Source organism: Lupinus angustifolius, unplaced genomic scaffold (genome assembly GCF_001865875.1).
Source record: "Lupinus angustifolius cultivar Tanjil unplaced genomic scaffold, LupAngTanjil_v1.0 Scaffold_616, whole genome shotgun sequence".
In the NCBI taxonomy this organism is placed as follows: Eukaryota; Viridiplantae; Streptophyta; class Magnoliopsida; order Fabales; family Fabaceae; genus Lupinus; species Lupinus angustifolius.
In genome coordinates, this window is record NW_017727944.1 from 7,652 (window position 1) to 25,085 (window position 17,434).

Genomic DNA, 17,434 nt, shown 5'->3' on the forward strand with positions numbered 1-17,434 from the left:
TATATATATATATATATTTATTTATTTATTTATTTATTGTCAACAAACTAGTGGTAAGATGTATATTTTTTCTACAACTAATTATTCGAATTGAAATTTTCCCAAAAAAAATCACTTTCGATTAAGCAGTGTCGGAAATGGGAGTCGATAGTAAAAAATAACTGACAACGACAAAATCTCACTACTAAAACAAATGAAAATATTTGTGATTACGGAAAGTTGGTGGTGAGATTATGTGGTTTAGGTCTAGATAAGATGAATGAAATATAGAGGAGGCTGAAATGAGGCTTTCCAAAAAAAATTAGAACCAAATTTAAAATTAAGATGTCAATAAATATATCTCTAAAAAAAAGAGTGCATAAAGAAAGTAAATGCAAATACATAAAAGTATAGAGTAAGTTATTAAATTATTATCATAAAACTATGACGTGAGATATATTAAATTATTATTACTTAAAGTATTATACCTCCCCCACCATCATCATATTTGAGGCAAAGGGATAGCAACCCCAACTTTACTCAAACCAAAAGTCAAACACAGTTTTGGTTTCACAAACATGAACAACATTCCCAAACTCAACCTCATTTTCCTTTTCCTATGCCTCTTCAACACAAACCCAACATCACTTCTAGTAGTATTAGCAAACATAGAAACATGTTTGGATAGCGTTTGTCATATGAAAGAACCAACAATCAGATTCCCATTCCAAATAAAAGAGAAACAACCAAAGACATGTGGATATCCAGGGTTTAGAGTATCATGTAGTGAGAAAGGTCAAATACTTCTTAAACTACCTAACTCAGGAGAATTTAGCATCAAAGCTATAAACTATGTCACACAACAAGTATGGTTGAATGATCCCAATAATTGTCTCCCAAAACGGATTCTTTCACTTAATCTCTCTGGTTCCCCATTTGATGCTGTTTACTACCAACAATTTACCTTCTTTAACTGCTCCTTCAACTTGGAGTATCTCTCATATAGGTAATGAGTTTTGATCATCATATTTTGTTTATATAGTATATGTCTCTCATTTACTATATATTAGTAATGTTTTGTGTACTTTAAAAATGCCCCAACAAATGGTTCTAGTTGATTTTGTATTGTATTTTTTGAAATGGTTGTGTCTATAAAAAAGTTAATTGAGATTCAAAGATCAATTTATTTATCTAATAAGAAAGCTATAGAATTTTGTTATAACTCATATAATTTTGTTATGTACACAACTTTGTTGTAGGTACAATCACATATCTTGTCTAAGTGATTCTAATAGGTACCATGTAATTGCCACATCATCTTCAAATGTCGTTATATATTTATCGTCTATTTGTGAGTTGATTGAAACGATTAAGGTACCTGTCCAGTCGCCGATTTATGATCATGTTCTATCGTCTGAACTTACCGATGATCTGCGGCTGTCATGGGAGTCGCCACCGTGTGGGAGGTGTGAGTCGCATGGTGGCCGATGTGGCTTCAACTTTAACACCACCAACTCCTCCACTACCGAAATTGGATGTTCCAATTATCCTTCAAAAGGTACTTGTGACTTGCTTTTCTATCCACTTCATGCACCCACAACATTTACTCAAGAGTAATGGTATTTACTCCTTGCATATTTTTTATATCATCGGTTGATATAATATCATATTAATAGTATACGAGGATGTGAGTGTGAGATCAGAGTAAATGGTAAAATATCTTAGTTGTGGCATGAGTGCCAATATTAGATGTTAAAAACAAAATAATGAAGTCGAGTCCTTATTCATTTATTGCCTATGAACTATGTAGAGGTTTGATTACAGTATTTCACCATTGACTTTAGTTTTTTGATTAACCGATGATGTTTAGATGGAGGTTTTTTAAGGCTCATACCCTAGTTGCACCAATTTGTTGAATAAGTGTATACTTGTAGGATTTAATATATATATTTTTATACCGTTAGCAAATCATTCATCATTAATTTATTAATTACTATTATTGGCTCTCAAACAAAAGTAATACAAATCAATAGTGGATAGTGGATGATACGCTAACAATGTCAAAAACTTTACATTGTTCGTGCATACATTTTAAACTCAATCGTTGTGTATTACTGCGTTCTTTCTCCATAATTAAGATATAGTATAATATCTATCTACTGTCAGTTGAAAGATGTATACATAGTCATTAATATCATTTACATTCATTTGTATATAATTAAAGAGTTTAAAATAAATAAATTTATTTTAAGCAAGTTAAAATATGTAACTAACACATTAAAAAAAACTACTCTAAATTGCAGTGTGGTCAGCTAGTTTTTTGTCCGTTAGTTAGCAACCTTGAGGATAAGCAGAGTCATATTATATGTATGCACATAAAAAAAGAGTATGCTACAATCTTATGCTATAATATAGTTGAAAATTTAGATAATACAATTTCATCATTTGTGTTTACACTTTGACATTTTACTATTGACAGGTATTTCTGAGAGGGCTAGTTACATAATTGCCATATGCATCTGGGTCCCTGCATTATTGTGCTTAGTTGCAATATTTAGTTGGATCTGCAACAAATTTAAACTCGTGGCCCAAGGTTGGGCTTGGAGAATTGAAAGAGTGGCAGATTTTGAACCCTTTATTAGCCCACAACAAGCAATCACAATTTTGGGCCTTGATAGGCCCACAATTGAATCATACCCAAAAATAGTTCTAGATGAAAACCAACTCTTACTAAAGCCCAATGATGAGACCTGCCCAATATGTTTGTCTAAGTATAGGCCCAAAGAAACAGTGAAACACATACCTGAATGTAGACATGGCTTTCATGCAAAGTGCATAGATGAATGGCTTCCATTGAATGCTTCTTGCCCAATTTGTCGTACTTCTCCCCATATGTTACCACAACCACTTGATCCATCGTGACTATAATATACTTACTATTAATGCTTGTAATTTTTATCTCCATGACTTTCCTTCAAATTATGTACATGATTACCTGGACTAAAGCTTGGATAAAATTAGAGTAAAAAGATTGTGTTGCATATGTTTTTCAATGTATTTCAATTCCTTGATATTTTACATGTCTGCTTTTTGGTTTAGGTGCAAAAGTAATTTTTTTATATTTTTGAATATGTAAGGTTTTTTTTGTCTTATAAGCTAAAAGTTATTGATTCCAATCATAGCATAGTTACTCACTTACTTGTGAGGATAATATTATCTACCTTTCTCAAACCCATTATGTGCAAAATGATTTTATTGTTATATATTAGGTTTTGTCATAAAAAGAGAGTGTCATATGTATGTGATGATAGCTTAAAGATTTATACACAACCACCCACCATTCATTTGTTTACTTTTATTTAAAAGTCAATATTATTTAAAAATGAATAGTAAATGATATAATGATATAAAAAACTCTTACATTCTCGGTATATATATATATATATATTTCTCTGAAAAAATGTCTGATAAAATTATTGGAGAGAGAATCAAATCAAAATGATAAATATGAACAATCATCAAAAGGAACTGCAAGCTCTTCATTAAAACAAACCATACAAAAGAACCAATCCAACAAAATTATTATCAAACTAGTACCTATGGCCAACTAAGTTATATGGTACAAAGTACCAGTTTTGATAGATGGTTCATATAAGTTCTCCACTTTTTATGTTATTATTATAAGTCTTCCTTTATAATGAACCTACTATTCATTTGGCCACATTTTCCTGCTATTCAGGACAATTGAGATAAACTCAATTTAAAACACTATCCTTACCAGTCAAACTCCTCCTTTATTTTAAAAGTTTTGTATATTACATAGAAGTTTCCTAATAATTTCATGACACTTGACCAAGTCAATGAAGTAGATAGTTGGAAGGTGATCTCAATTCTATTAATAACCTATGTGTGGATGACACTTACTTAAGAGACAATGTCATTCAATTCAAATGAGTTTTGTCCTACAAATATCTTTTTCTAAATGACTTTTGGGTGTAAAATTACAAATAACATTATTGCGTGGTAGATATATAGACACCCCTTCCGCTAGAATTGAAGACTTCAAATATGGAAGATTAAGAGAAGAATGCTCAATTTTGTAATTGAACGCATATATATATATATATATTAATAATATAAAAATTTATACTTACATCATTCACCATGATTAAAAATAAATATTAAATTATATAATCACAATGTAAAAAACTTTTACACTATCAGTAAATATATGTTTTTCCTAATAAAATATTAGTATATGTATAAACACGCTTCTAAAGACTTTAAGTCAATGAATCCCAACAAATATCTTTGTACTAAATCCCAACAAATATCTTTGTACTAAATCCCATGTCATAGGATGTCTCGCACTATTGATAATAAAACAGAAATTATAATAATAAAATGTATAAATTTTTTAATTGATGTTGATATATTTTTGTTAGTACAAAATAATATATAGATATAATATGGGACAATAGATCTATGTTCAATTGATATTTGCTTTCCTTTTTATATAAACCTCTGTCATGAGTTTAATTGCCACTTGCATTCTGCATAATCACTTCCACATAGAACAAAAAATGTCATCCTTTGTTCCATTAGTGATACCCCTTTTGATGGTTTCCCTAATTGTATTGATCTATGGAAGCAGTAGCTGCAATGCAAAGGATAATGCTCTCAACTGTTCTAGGTTGTGTGGAGTTCATAACATAAGCTACCCTTTCAGGCTCAATGATAGTCCAAAACACTGTGGTGACATGAGGTACAACCTATCTTGTGAAAACAATCAATTGGTTCAGTATTGGACATCAAAAAAGTACTACTATGTGCAGTCAATTAATTACAACAACTACACAATAAGACTAGTGGATGCAAATATTGTCCACCATTATCATCACTCTTTTCTCCCTCCTTCTTCTTTACCACCTTATTCTTATCCCTACGAGCTATATAAAGATTATCAGTACTTAAACTCACATTATAAAACAAAGAGTTTGACAAAGGTGGTGACATATATGAGATGTCCATATCCAGTAATGCATGGCAGTGCAACATGCATGAAGAAGAATGAGAATAGTTCATATATTGAGGAAGGAAGTGTTTTCCATGTAAGTGCTGGTGAAGATACTCTTTGGGATTTGAGGGTGGGAGACTCGTGTAGTATAGAGTTTATGCATCCAACATCATGGCCTGAGGAATACTACAATCAAAGCAACATTTCATGCACTAATATTCATGATATTCTGCTTTATGGCTTTGAACTTTCTTGGCTGCAAATTTTTTGTCCAAGGTTTCCCTACTATGTCTATCTCGATGATCACGACAATCCTAATTGTGACATCACCTGGTTAATGGGGAGCCAAACAGGTTTGCTTTCTATTCCTCAAGTTTATTTTTTCTAAAATCAGCATTGAATTGTTTAATTTTAGGCTAGGAAAATCATATATCTTCATACTAATTCTCATATCCACAAAAACATGACATATGTCATAAGGAGTGTGACTCATCTCCATTACTAATGAAGGGGCTCTACATAGTTAAGATTAGGACATGTGACAAAAAGAAAATTTTAATGATCTAAATTTTGACTATTTTCAAAATAAATATTTAAGAAAAATTAAACCTCTCACATTTTTAGTATTGGAAAGTCCAATACTAGAGAAGAACTTCTAACTACTTGTGGATTAAATCAAACGACGGTTTTAGCATTTCTCATATAACTTGGTGGAGTTCATATGGAGCTCACCATATCTTGCAATGGATCTTTCACCACTGTTTTATTATTTTTATAGTTTATCCAATGTAACAAAATAAATACAAGACAACATTTACATAATTCTTTCACTGTACTTTGCCATACTATTTTTTTAACAATTTTCATTGTCCCAGGTGAGATTCTGCTGATAAATCTAGGAAGAACTATAGAGGTAATAGGTAAGTCCATTTCTTTCTTATAAGTTGCCTATCTTGTTTTAGTTGTGGCTTCTGGGTATATAGTTCAAACTATCCTATTGGGAAAAATATATTGACCTTAACAAAAAAATAGTTTCCTTTCCTATTGGGAAAATGTTTCCCTTAAACGATAAATCACCACCAATCTCATTAAAAATGGGTACAACTTGTCCATGCTCGCCCATATATAAAATGGGTAGTTTAAAGAACTGTTTGCAAAATTCATGAGTACCTATTTATGATCCCGTATTCATACAGATTTAAGATTTTACTTGTAGGTCTGAGTATTTTTTGTAATCCCTAGGCACAAGCTTCAACGTCAATTTATTGGTGCCATAACCTTGATTCTTCTTTATAAGCAATACAATAACTTAGTATGGATTTGAACAATTTGACTTAAAAAATACCTTTCAATTTGATAATTTTTTGAACAGAGCGGAAAAATGTACTATGTTACTTTTTAAAGGAATATTAACTTAAAAGTAAGTTTTTTAAATTTGTTTATCATCATATCCATTAATTTTAAGGAATTAATAATTTGAATTAACAAGTAAATTTAAATCATTAAATATCCATAGGAAAAACTTACTCTTAGAGTAAAGGCATATTCACTTCACCTTTTATAAATAAACTAACTAATTTCACTGTATTAATGAAATTAGTTAAAAACTATTGATTGGTTTGATTTAATAAAAACATAAAAAGTAATCATAATTATGATTTAATATTGGTGTAGTAGAAATTAATTCAAGTAGTTCAATTTCTTATATTTGAGATAAAAAACATTAATATTTTTTGTTAATAATATATTAGGAAACTAATTGTGTTGTTATTATATATTTTTAAAAAGTTGAAATCCTTTATCAGTAACAAACTAATAACAAAAGTCCAGTCTCTAAAAAGATTTATAACTATATAAATACAGAAAAGTTTATATACCCCAAAACGAATTTTCTCTTCCAATATAATATATATCTTCTTGCAGTTTTGTACATTGCTGCCAAGTTTTCACTTGGAACTCCATTTGTTATTATTTTTTTAATATATAAATGGCGAAGAAGGCATTTGTCAATGTATGAGGCCATTGAAAACTATCTACAAAGTGACAATAACATCATGCCAATAAGGTACTCTTACAAAGACATAAAAAATATTACATCAAAATTCAAGACAAAGTTAGGCAAAGGAGGTTATGGTTCTGTCTTCAAAGGGAAACTTCGAAGTGGTCGTATTGTAGCTGTTAAGGTATTGGATCACACCAAAGGTAATGGTCAAGATTTCATTAATGAAGTTGGTACTATTGGAAGAATTCACCATGTTAATGTGGTGCAGCTCATTGGTTTCTGTGTGGAAGGATCAAAACGTGCTCTTATATATGATTTCATGCCAAATGGGTCGCTTGAGAAATACATATTTTCTCATGAAGATGGATCTTCCTTAAGTTGTGAAATATTATACTCCATTTCTCTTGGTATTGCTCATGGTATTGAGTACCTTCATAATGGGTGCAACATGAAAATTTTACACTTTGACATCAAACCTCATAATATCCTTCTTGATGAGAAATTTAATCCAAAAGTTTCAGATTTTGGACTAGCTAAACTTTACCCTACAGATAATAGCATTGTATCTATGACTGGAGCAAGAGGAACTATAGGATACATGGCTCCTGAACTCTACTATAGAAATGTTGGTGCAATTTCCAACAAAGCTGATGTCTATAGCTTTGGGATGTTATTGATGGAGATGGCTACTAGAAGGAAGAATTTGAATGCATATGCTGAAGATTCCGACCAAATTTATTTCCCTTTCTGGGTTTATGATCAATTACAAAATGGACATACACCTACAATTGAAAATGATACAGATGAGGAGATGAAATTGGCAGTGACAATGATGCTTGTAGCATTATGGTGTATACAGACAAGGCCTGATGACCGTCCTTCAATACAAAAAGTGTTAGAGATGCTTAAACAAGAACAAGACATAGAACTACCTCCTAAGCCTTACTTGTACCCACAAGATACAACATCAGAAGAAGTTAGAGACAATATCAGTTCAATGCCATCATCTGATACATCAATTAGTGATTCCAATGATACATTAATTAGTGATTCCAAGGAATCAACCTGATATGTTTTGGCTTTGGGATGATCTCACACCATTTGAATCTAGCTTGTATCCTAAGGTATATGTTGTGTATTTTTAACACATGATAAGGAGACTTTGAAATTTTACTATTGGCGGGTATTTGTGAGAGGGCTAATTACATAATTGTCATATGTATATGGGTACCTGCATTGTTGTGCTTTCTTGCAATATTTAATTGGATCTGTAATAAATTTAAACTTGTGGCCCAAGGTTGTGCTTGGAGAAGTGAAAGAGTAGCATATTTTGAACCCTTTTTAGCCCACAACTCACTACCACCATTTGGGCCTTGATAGGCCCACAATTGAGTCATACCCAAAATTAGTTCTACATGAAAACCAACTCTTACTAAAACCTAATGATGAGGCCTGCCCAATATGTTTGTACGAGTATAGGCCCAAAGAAATAGTGAAACACTTATCTAAATGTAGACATTGTTTTCATACATATTGCCTAAATGAATGGCTGCCACTGAATGCTTCTTGCCCAATTTGTCGCACTTCTCCCCATATGTTACCACAACCACTTGATCCTAGTGTTGTGAAACCCGAGCCGTACGTCAAACTGGCAGAGGTCCCGTATTAGGTTTAACCGGTTTAAACGGTTAAACTGTCCAGTCTGACCGGGTGATTTTGTACATAATTAATAATTTTTATTTATAAATATATAGTTATATATAAATGTAAAACTTTATATAATTAATAATTATGTATAATTATATTGAAATAATACCTCTTTATCTTTTTTTGGACCGTAGTAAAACAAAATATTAGAACATTTTCCCATTTTTTTATTTTTAAGTGAGTTGTCCGGTTTACTTCCCGGGTTAATCCGGTTTAACTTGGTTTAACATGGTCGGACTAGATTTTTTTCGATTCAAAACGGTCCAACTCTCATTCGGTTAAGACGGCAAACCAGAGTCGTTTTCAAGTCCGGTCAGCGATCGGACCGTTCGGTCCGGTCTGGTTCTAACAACACTATTTGATCCTTCATGACCATAACATACTATACTAATCCTACTGATTTTTATCTCCTTAACTTTTGCTTCAAATTATGTATATGATCACCTACACCAAAGTTTGGAAATGTAGTAAAATTAGAGTAAAAAGATGGAGTTGCACATATTTTTTCAATTCCTTGATATTTTACATGGCTAATTCTTGATTTAGGTGTAAAAGTATTTTTTTTTTTAAATATAAGATTGTTTGTCTTATAAACTAAAAGTATTTGATTCAAATCATAGCTTATTTACTTGCAAGGACAAGATTATCTACTTTTCTTGTACCCATTAAATGCAAAAGGATAATGATACACTAGAAGCTATGAAATTAGCATTTACATTATTTTTTAAATGAGTATAATGATGCACTAGAAGCAAAGGAATCAACAATTAAGTTGTTTCTTGTGATAAAGACTTGGGAAAAATCAACAATTACATTGTAGACATGCAAGTGTAGGTTACCTTTGTGATTGAAGAAATAATAGATCTCATTAATAGCACCACATAATTTTATCATTAACCTTACATGTATCGGAATTATTACTTTATAATGTGTCATATATTAAACTTATCATAAATATTGACTCATAAAATTACTATAATAGGAATCAAATGACTAAATTTTCGCATGGTAAATATGGACAATCATCAAAACGAACCACAAGCTCTACATTAAAACAAAGCATATAAAAGAACCCAATCCAACAAAAGATTATTACCAAACCAATACCTATGGCCAACTTACTTACATGGGACAAAGTATCAGTTTTGTACATGGTTAGTATAACTTCGTCAATTTTTATGTTATTATTACAAGTCTTCTTTTATGGAGAACCCATTACGTGATATATGATATGCTGAATACGATATGTGGTATCCTAGTATATAAGTGAACCATATAATTGTGCATAGGGGTGAGTTCGAGTCAGGTTGGAAAGAGTTAATATTTGTCCTTAACCGGCCATAAATGTTGGTCAGGACATTTTTTTGAACTCGGACTCAGCCTTAGACCTAAAGCTAACTCGACACTAAATATCGACCGTGTCAACCTTTAAACCTGAACTCGACCTAGACCCGATTAAATATAATGCATACTCATTTTAGATAAAGCTTTCTCAATATTATTTATTATTATGAATATGTAATTTGATATATAATGTATATATATATTATTAATCTTGTATATATGATGAAAAAAATTAGAGAATCAATGATATTTTCAACCAAAAAGGTGACATTACTTTGTACACATTTGAATAGAGACACATACAAACATGATGAATGAGTGACGGGTCAAGATAGGTCACGTTTGGTCCCTAACTAGCCCTAATATTGACCAGGTTAATTTTTGAACCCGAACGTGACCCTAGACTCAATGATACCCGATCCTATTCGAGTCCGATCATAATTAAGTCATACGGATTCTGCTCAACCCTAACTATACACATCAACATGTGTCTTCACTCTATGGCAATTGACATATTTTGAGTCTGATGGAGTTATATAGACAAATGAAGTAATGCAATGAGTGATATTTTAAATTGCATTTTGCACCACAATTACACTATGAATTAATTGCTCATCGGACACATTTTCTACTATTTAGTACAATTATGATAAACTAACAAAATTATAATCACAATTTAAAACACTAACTTTGTTAAGTAGAAGTTACGACAGTTGACTAAGTCAATGAAGTACTTGCAAAGAAATCTCAATTCAATTAATAACTTATAGTAAATCTTCTATCCTACATTGTATGTTACTCCGTATATTATGAGTTATGATTGATAAAAAATATATTTAAATTAAAAAAATTATTATTAAATATTTTTCTGACCAATCATAATTCACAACATATGAAAGTAAAATATTGTGGAACAAAAGATGTACACTTATACAATGCCATAATTTCAAATGAGTTTTGTCCCACAAATATCATATTTTAAATGACTTTATGGTGTAAAAATACAAACAGCATTATTGCACGTACCGTTGATGTCCAGACTCTAAACACGCTTCCACTAGACTTGAAGTCTTTTCCAGTTAATTTAGTACGGAAGATGCTCCGACAAACATATCCACACAAGATCATAAGATTGACTTGCTAGGTCTATAATTAATGGATTCCTATTTTTTTTACTTACACAAGTAATTTTATTTTTACGTTTGTATGAAAAATTAGATCTTATGTCACAAGTTCATTCTTACTTTTATTCTTTTTAATTTGATTGTATTATCAATTTTTATTACTTTACGCGTGAATAAAGTATACAATTGTTTAAAGCCTTGACTAAAAATAATATTTTGGGTCTATGATAAATAACAAAAATCCAGTCAGAAAATAAAACACATCTTACATAATTAATTTTTTTGTAAAATTTTATTACAAAATATATTATGATGAGATATATTTTGTTTGAAATTTATTATAGAGGTAATACATAATTAATTTTTTTATAAATTATGAATAATTATTTTTATTTGGTGGATGTTTAGAATTTTTTTATTAACATACACATTTCTTTTTTTTCTTTGGTCTAATCTTCCTCAATAAAGATCTGTTCTTCTAATAATATCTCAAATCATATCTCATCCCAATAAAAATATGTCATTTCAATTTAAAAATTTAAATATTTATTATTATTGATATTTTTACTTCATTATTGGCTTGAAACACGATTTGGATAACAATTTTTTATTCCCTGCACAAACCCTATAAAATATTAGGACCTCTATATACACACGATTCTGAAGACTTTAATTTGTTTAAGTCAAGCAGTGCCATGATGCATAAGTTCATATCTTTTTTCCTTTTCATATAAACCTCTGTCATGAGTTTAATTACCACTTGCATTCTGCATAATTACTTCCATATAGAGAGTTAACAAAAAATGACACCCTTTGTTCCATTAGTGATACCCCTTTTGATGATTTCCCTAATTGTATTGATCTATGGAAGCAGTAGCTGCAATGCAAAGGATAATGCTCTCAACTGTTCTAGGTTGTGTGGAGTTCATAACATAAGCTACCCTTTCAGGCTCAATGATAGTCCAAAACACTGTGGTGACATGAGGTACAACCTATCTTGTGAAAACAATCAATTGGTTCAGTATTGGACATCAAAAAAGTACTACTATGTGCAGTCAATTAATTACAACAACTACACAATAAGACTAGTGGATGCAAATATTGTCCACCATTATCATCACTCTTTTCTCCCTCCTTCTTCTTTACCACCTTATTCTTATCCCTACGAGCTATATAAAGATTATCAGTACTTAAACTCACATTATAAAACAAAGAGTTTGACAAAGGTGGTGACATATATGAGATGTCCATATCCAGTAATGCATGGCAGTGCAACATGCATGAAGAAGAATGAGAATAGTTCATATATTGAGGAAGGAAGTGTTTTCCATGTAAGTGCTGGTGAAGATACTCTTTGGGATTTGAGGGTGGGAGACTCGTGTAGTATAGAGTTTATGCATCCAACATCATGGCCTGAGGAATACTACAATCAAAGCAACATTTCATGCACTAATATTCATGATATTCTGCTTTATGGCTTTGAACTTTCTTGGCTGCAAATTTTTTGTCCAAGGTTTCCCTACTATGTCTATCTCGATGATCACGACAATCCTAAATGTGACATCACCTGGTTAATGTGGATCCGAGAAGGTTTGCTTTCTATCCCTCAAGTTTATTTTTGCTAAAATCAGCATTAAATTGTTTAATTTTAGGCTTGGAAAATCATATATCTTCATACTAATTCTCATATCCACAAAAACATGACATATGTCATAAGGAGTGTGACTCATCTCCATTACTAATGAAGGGGCTCTACATAGTTAAGATTAGGACATGTGACAAAAAAAAAATTTTAATGGTCTAGATTTTGACTATTTTCAAAATAAATATTTAAGAAAAATTAAACCTCTCACATTTCTAGTATTGGAAAGTCCAATACTGGAGAGGAATTTTTCTCTATCACAAAATGATATTTTATTTATTATTGATTGATTTTCTAACATGTATTATTTTTTGTGAGTGTAAGGATATAACATTACTTTTTTCAGCTTATCATACTCTTAATTGCTCAATAAAGGGTGACTCATAAAAATTTTAATGGTCTAGATTTTGACTATTTTCAAAATAAATATTTAAGAAAAATTAAACCTCTCACATTTCTAGTATTGGAAAGTCCAATACTGGAGAGGAATTTTTCTCTATCACAAAATGATATTTTATTTATTATTGATTGATTTTCTAACATGTATTATTTTTTGTGAGTGTAAGGATATAACATTACTTTTTTCAGCTTATCATACTCTTAATTGCTCAATAAAGGGTGACTCATATTATCTCTTTTAGTAGTTTTAGTTATAGGTTTGAGGAGGATCACCGGTTTTTTTTATTTGGCAAGGTAGGGTCCCCAATTTTGCTAATAATAACCCAAAAAAAAAAATAATAATAAATATTTAAATTTTTTTGGTTAATATAACATATTGTTTAAGGAATATAATTAAAGAAATTGTGAATTCAAGTCTCACTCATAACAAATTTAAAATATAAAAAAAAAAAAGTTATGATGTGGTTTGATGGTTAAGGGAGAAGGGATGAAATGAAGGAGGTTGAAGGTTGGAGTTTTGTCCACGACAAATACTAACACACTAACATTTGTCATAAAAAAATCAAAGGTGAATATGCGATAATCATGTTTTAGGATGTTATACAATAACTACTAGTGGATTAAATCAAACTATGGTGTTAGCATTTCTCATGTAACTTGGTGAAGTTCATATGGAGCTCACCATATCTTGATATTTCACCATTGTTTTAGTTTTTTAGTATGTTTATCTAATGTAACAAAATGAATACTAGATAGCACTTACATAATTCTTTCAATGTGCTTTCTCATACTAGTTTTTAACTATTTTCATTGTCCCAGGTCGCATTCTCCAGACAGGTATAGAGACAGCTATGATTGTAGGTAAGTCCATTTCTTTCTTATAAGTTGTTTATCTTGTTTTAGTTGTGGCTTTTGGGTATATAATTAAAAGTTCAAACCATCCTAAATCCTATATCTCCCCTTCCCTTAAATAAAAGGAAAAATATATTTACGCAACAAAAAAAATAGAGTTTCCTTCCCTTTCGGGAAAATGTTTCCCTTAGACGACAAAACACCACCAATCTCATTAAATATGAGTACAAGTGTACAACTTGCCCATGCCCGTATACAAAATGGATAGTTTAAAAAATGGTTTGTAAAATTCTTGGATATTTATTTGTGATCTATATATGTACGTACAGATTTTACTTGCATATATGAGTTTTTTTGCTATCTTTAAGTGCAAGCTTCAACATCCATTTATTGGTTCTATACCCTTGATTATTCTTCATAAGAATACAAGAATTTATTATGGATTAGAACACGTTGACATAAAAATATATCATTTCATTTTGATAGTTGTTTGAATAGAAGGGGAAAATACCAATAATGAGTAGGTTTAGTGGTATAAAGCCCCACTAGATCCCATGAATAACCAAAAGTTCAATAATTCAATTCTGGAACGATTGTGATTGGTTCGAAAAATGATTAATTATTAAAAATTTAATTTAAATATATTTTTTCAACCAGTCAGAATCACTGACACATAAAGTGACACACATTATGAAACAAAACAGTAGATGTGCTCCTCTTTTTGGGAGGGACAACCATACCACATACCCAGATTAGTTTACTACCATAGGGTAAGGAGATCTTCTTGATAGTACAAAAAAATAAAAGGAAAAAATGTATTATGTCACCTTTTTATAAATAAACAAACTAATTTCATATTAAAAATTATTGATTGATTTAATTTAATAAAAACATAAAAATATTATAATTAGGATTCAGTATTGGTATATTGGAAATTATATCAATTAGTTAATTTTTCTTATATTTGAGACAAAAAAATATTAATGTTTTGTTGTCGATAATATATTAGGGAACTAATTCTGTTGTTATTATATACTTTTAAAAGGTTGAAATCCTTTATCAGTAACAAGTTAACAACAAAAGTCCAATCTCTAAAAAGATTTATAACTATATAAATATAGAAAAGTTTATATACCCAAAAAGAACTTTCTCCTCTAATATAATATATCTTCTTGCAGCTTTGTACGTTGCTGCCAAGTTTTCACTTGGAACTCCATTTGTTATTATATTTTTAATATATAAATGGCGAAGAAGGCATTTGTCAATGTATGAGGCCATTGAAAATTATCTACAAAGTGACAATAACATCATGCCAATAAGGTATTCTTACAAAGACATAAAAAATATTACATCAAAATTCAAGACAAAGTTAGGCAAAGGAGGTTATGGTTCTGTCTTCAAAGGGAAACTTCGAAGTGGTCGTATTGTAGCTGTTAAGGTATTGGATCACACCAAAGGTAATGGTCAAGATTTCATTAATGAAGTTGGTACTATTGGAAGAATTCACCATGTTAATGTGGTGCAGCTCATTGGTTTCTGTGTAGAAGGATCAAAACGTGCTCTTATATATGATTTCATGCCAAATGGGTCGCTTGAGAAATACATATTTTCTCATGAAGATGGATCTTCCTTAAGTTGTGAAATATTATACTCCATTTCTCTTGGTATTGCTCATGGTATTGAGTACCTTCATAATGGGTGCAACATGAAAATTTTACACTTTGACATCAAACCTCATAATATCCTTCTTGATGAGAAATTTAATCCAAAAGTTTCAGATTTTGGACTAGCTAAACTTTACCCTACAGATAATAGCATTGTATCTATGACTGGAGCAAGAGGAACTATAGGATACATGGCTCCTGAACTCTACTATAGAAATGTTGGTGCAATTTCCAACAAAGCTGATGTCTATAGCTTTGGGATGTTATTGATGGAGATGGCTACTAGAAGGAAGAATTTGAATGCATATGCTGAAGATTCCAACCAAATTTATTTTCCTTTCTGGGTTTATGGTCAATTACAAGATGGACGTACACTTACAATTGAAAATGACACAGATGAGGAGATGAAATTGGCAGTGAGAATGATGCTTGTAGCATTGTGGTGTATACAGACAAGGCCTGATGATCGTCCTTCAATGCAAAAAGTGTTAGAGATGCTTAAACAAGAACAAGACATAGAACTACCTCCTAAACCTTACTTGTACCCACAAGATACAACATCAGAAGAAGTTAGAGACAATATCAGTTCAATGTCATCATCTGATACATCAATTAGTGATTCCAAGGAATCAACCTGATATGTTTTGGCTATGGAATGATCTCACAACTATCTGAATCTAGCTTGTAGTCTAAGGTATATGTTGTGTATTTATGATACATGATAAGGACACTTTTGGTGTGCTAGTTATATTATGAAAGGTGATATAAATGGCCTATAGGCAGCCACAAGAATGTATGCCATCCTTGGTATTTTTACTTTGGTTTAATTTCTTTGTTTTTATGTTATATTAATTCATGTTTTAGCTATAGGAAGTGTGTGGATGGGAACCTATATCTGATTAATTATTACAAACACACCAATTCTATTATGCTTGGAATCTACCTAACTTTTTCCCTGTCTTATGGTATTATATTATTATACACTTAATTAGTTCAAAATCACAACATGTACTTTTGGTTGTCTTCTTTTTTGTTAGGTTATGCAAGGACTTAAATAAGTCAATAGTACCATGAAGTTGAGCTAGTTTTGATTTTAGTCCCAACATATTTTTAACCCATAGATAATCTCTACATAGAACAACCCATCATGCAAATTTTCTTTTTTTATTACTTAAAAATTAAAACACAATTTTAATATGTAAAATCACACCTTCAAATAAAACATGGAATGAAAGAATAAAGATTCTTTGTTTCAAAATAATAACTTTGAAATATCATTTTTTTAATTGGATGGGAACGATTCCTCATTCAAAATGGAATAAAGCCCCAACTGCTGAAGTTGGATCATATTCTAGCAACTAATTCTTAAGTTTGGATCACAATAACGTTTTGCCTCAACAAATCCAAATGAAACCACCAATATACCATGATGACTCATATTTTTTTTCAATATCTCATGTAAATGATAATAAAACAAAAATAACAATCATATTTAATGTTTAAAATTTTAATTAACATATTTTCATTAGTGTAAAATATATTATAAAATATGATTTGGGACATCAGATATCTATTCATAATTTCATACTGCACTTATACCCGATCTGATAAACCCGACCCAATGGAGGAACATGGCTCTTTTGTTTTTTTTTTCTGTTGAGCTAACCAACCGGTTCAGTAAACCGAAGAAATCGCGTGCACCTC

General features: G+C 30.7%; 4 protein-coding genes across 6 annotated transcripts; all 4 read left to right on the plus strand.

Annotated features, from left to right (window-relative positions):
- Window positions 1-456: 456 nt before the first annotated feature.
- Window positions 457-2,941, plus strand: LOC109341742 (putative RING-H2 finger protein ATL21A). Its single transcript, XM_019579706.1, has 3 exons — window positions 457-985; window positions 1,239-1,537; window positions 2,459-2,941. The coding sequence occupies exons 1-3, from the start codon at window positions 558-560 to the stop codon at window positions 2,899-2,901; spliced, it is 1,170 nt and encodes a 389-aa protein (XP_019435251.1). The 5' UTR covers window positions 457-557; the 3' UTR covers window positions 2,902-2,941.
- A 1,535-nt stretch (window positions 2,942-4,476) lies between these two features.
- Window positions 4,477-5,399, plus strand: LOC109341745. Its single transcript, XM_019579712.1, has one exon. It carries the CDS (start codon window positions 4,509-4,511, stop codon window positions 5,382-5,384), a length of 876 nt encoding a protein of 291 aa, XP_019435257.1. The 5' UTR covers window positions 4,477-4,508; the 3' UTR covers window positions 5,385-5,399.
- Window positions 5,400-6,890: 1,491 nt separating this feature from the next.
- LOC109341744 (rust resistance kinase Lr10-like) lies at window positions 6,891-16,620 on the plus strand. Of its 3 annotated transcripts, none has more exons than XM_019579710.1 (2): window positions 6,891-8,012; window positions 16,338-16,620. In XM_019579710.1, exons 1-2 carry the CDS (start codon window positions 7,006-7,008, stop codon window positions 16,366-16,368), a joined length of 1,038 nt encoding a protein of 345 aa, XP_019435255.1. In that variant the 5' UTR covers window positions 6,891-7,005; the 3' UTR covers window positions 16,369-16,620. The 3 variants fall into 3 exon arrangements, with proteins under 3 accessions (XP_019435255.1, XP_019435253.1, XP_019435254.1); XM_019579708.1 differs by lacking the exon at window positions 16,338-16,620 and adding an exon at window positions 8,123-8,457 and having other exon boundaries at window positions 6,892-8,083; XM_019579709.1 differs by lacking the exon at window positions 6,891-8,012 and having other exon boundaries at window positions 15,212-16,383; window positions 16,424-16,620.
- Window positions 11,857-12,811, plus strand: LOC109341746. The gene has a single exon (XM_019579713.1). It carries the CDS (start codon window positions 11,977-11,979, stop codon window positions 12,796-12,798), a length of 822 nt encoding a protein of 273 aa, XP_019435258.1. The 5' UTR covers window positions 11,857-11,976; the 3' UTR covers window positions 12,799-12,811.
- Window positions 16,621-17,434: the final 814 nt, after the last annotated feature.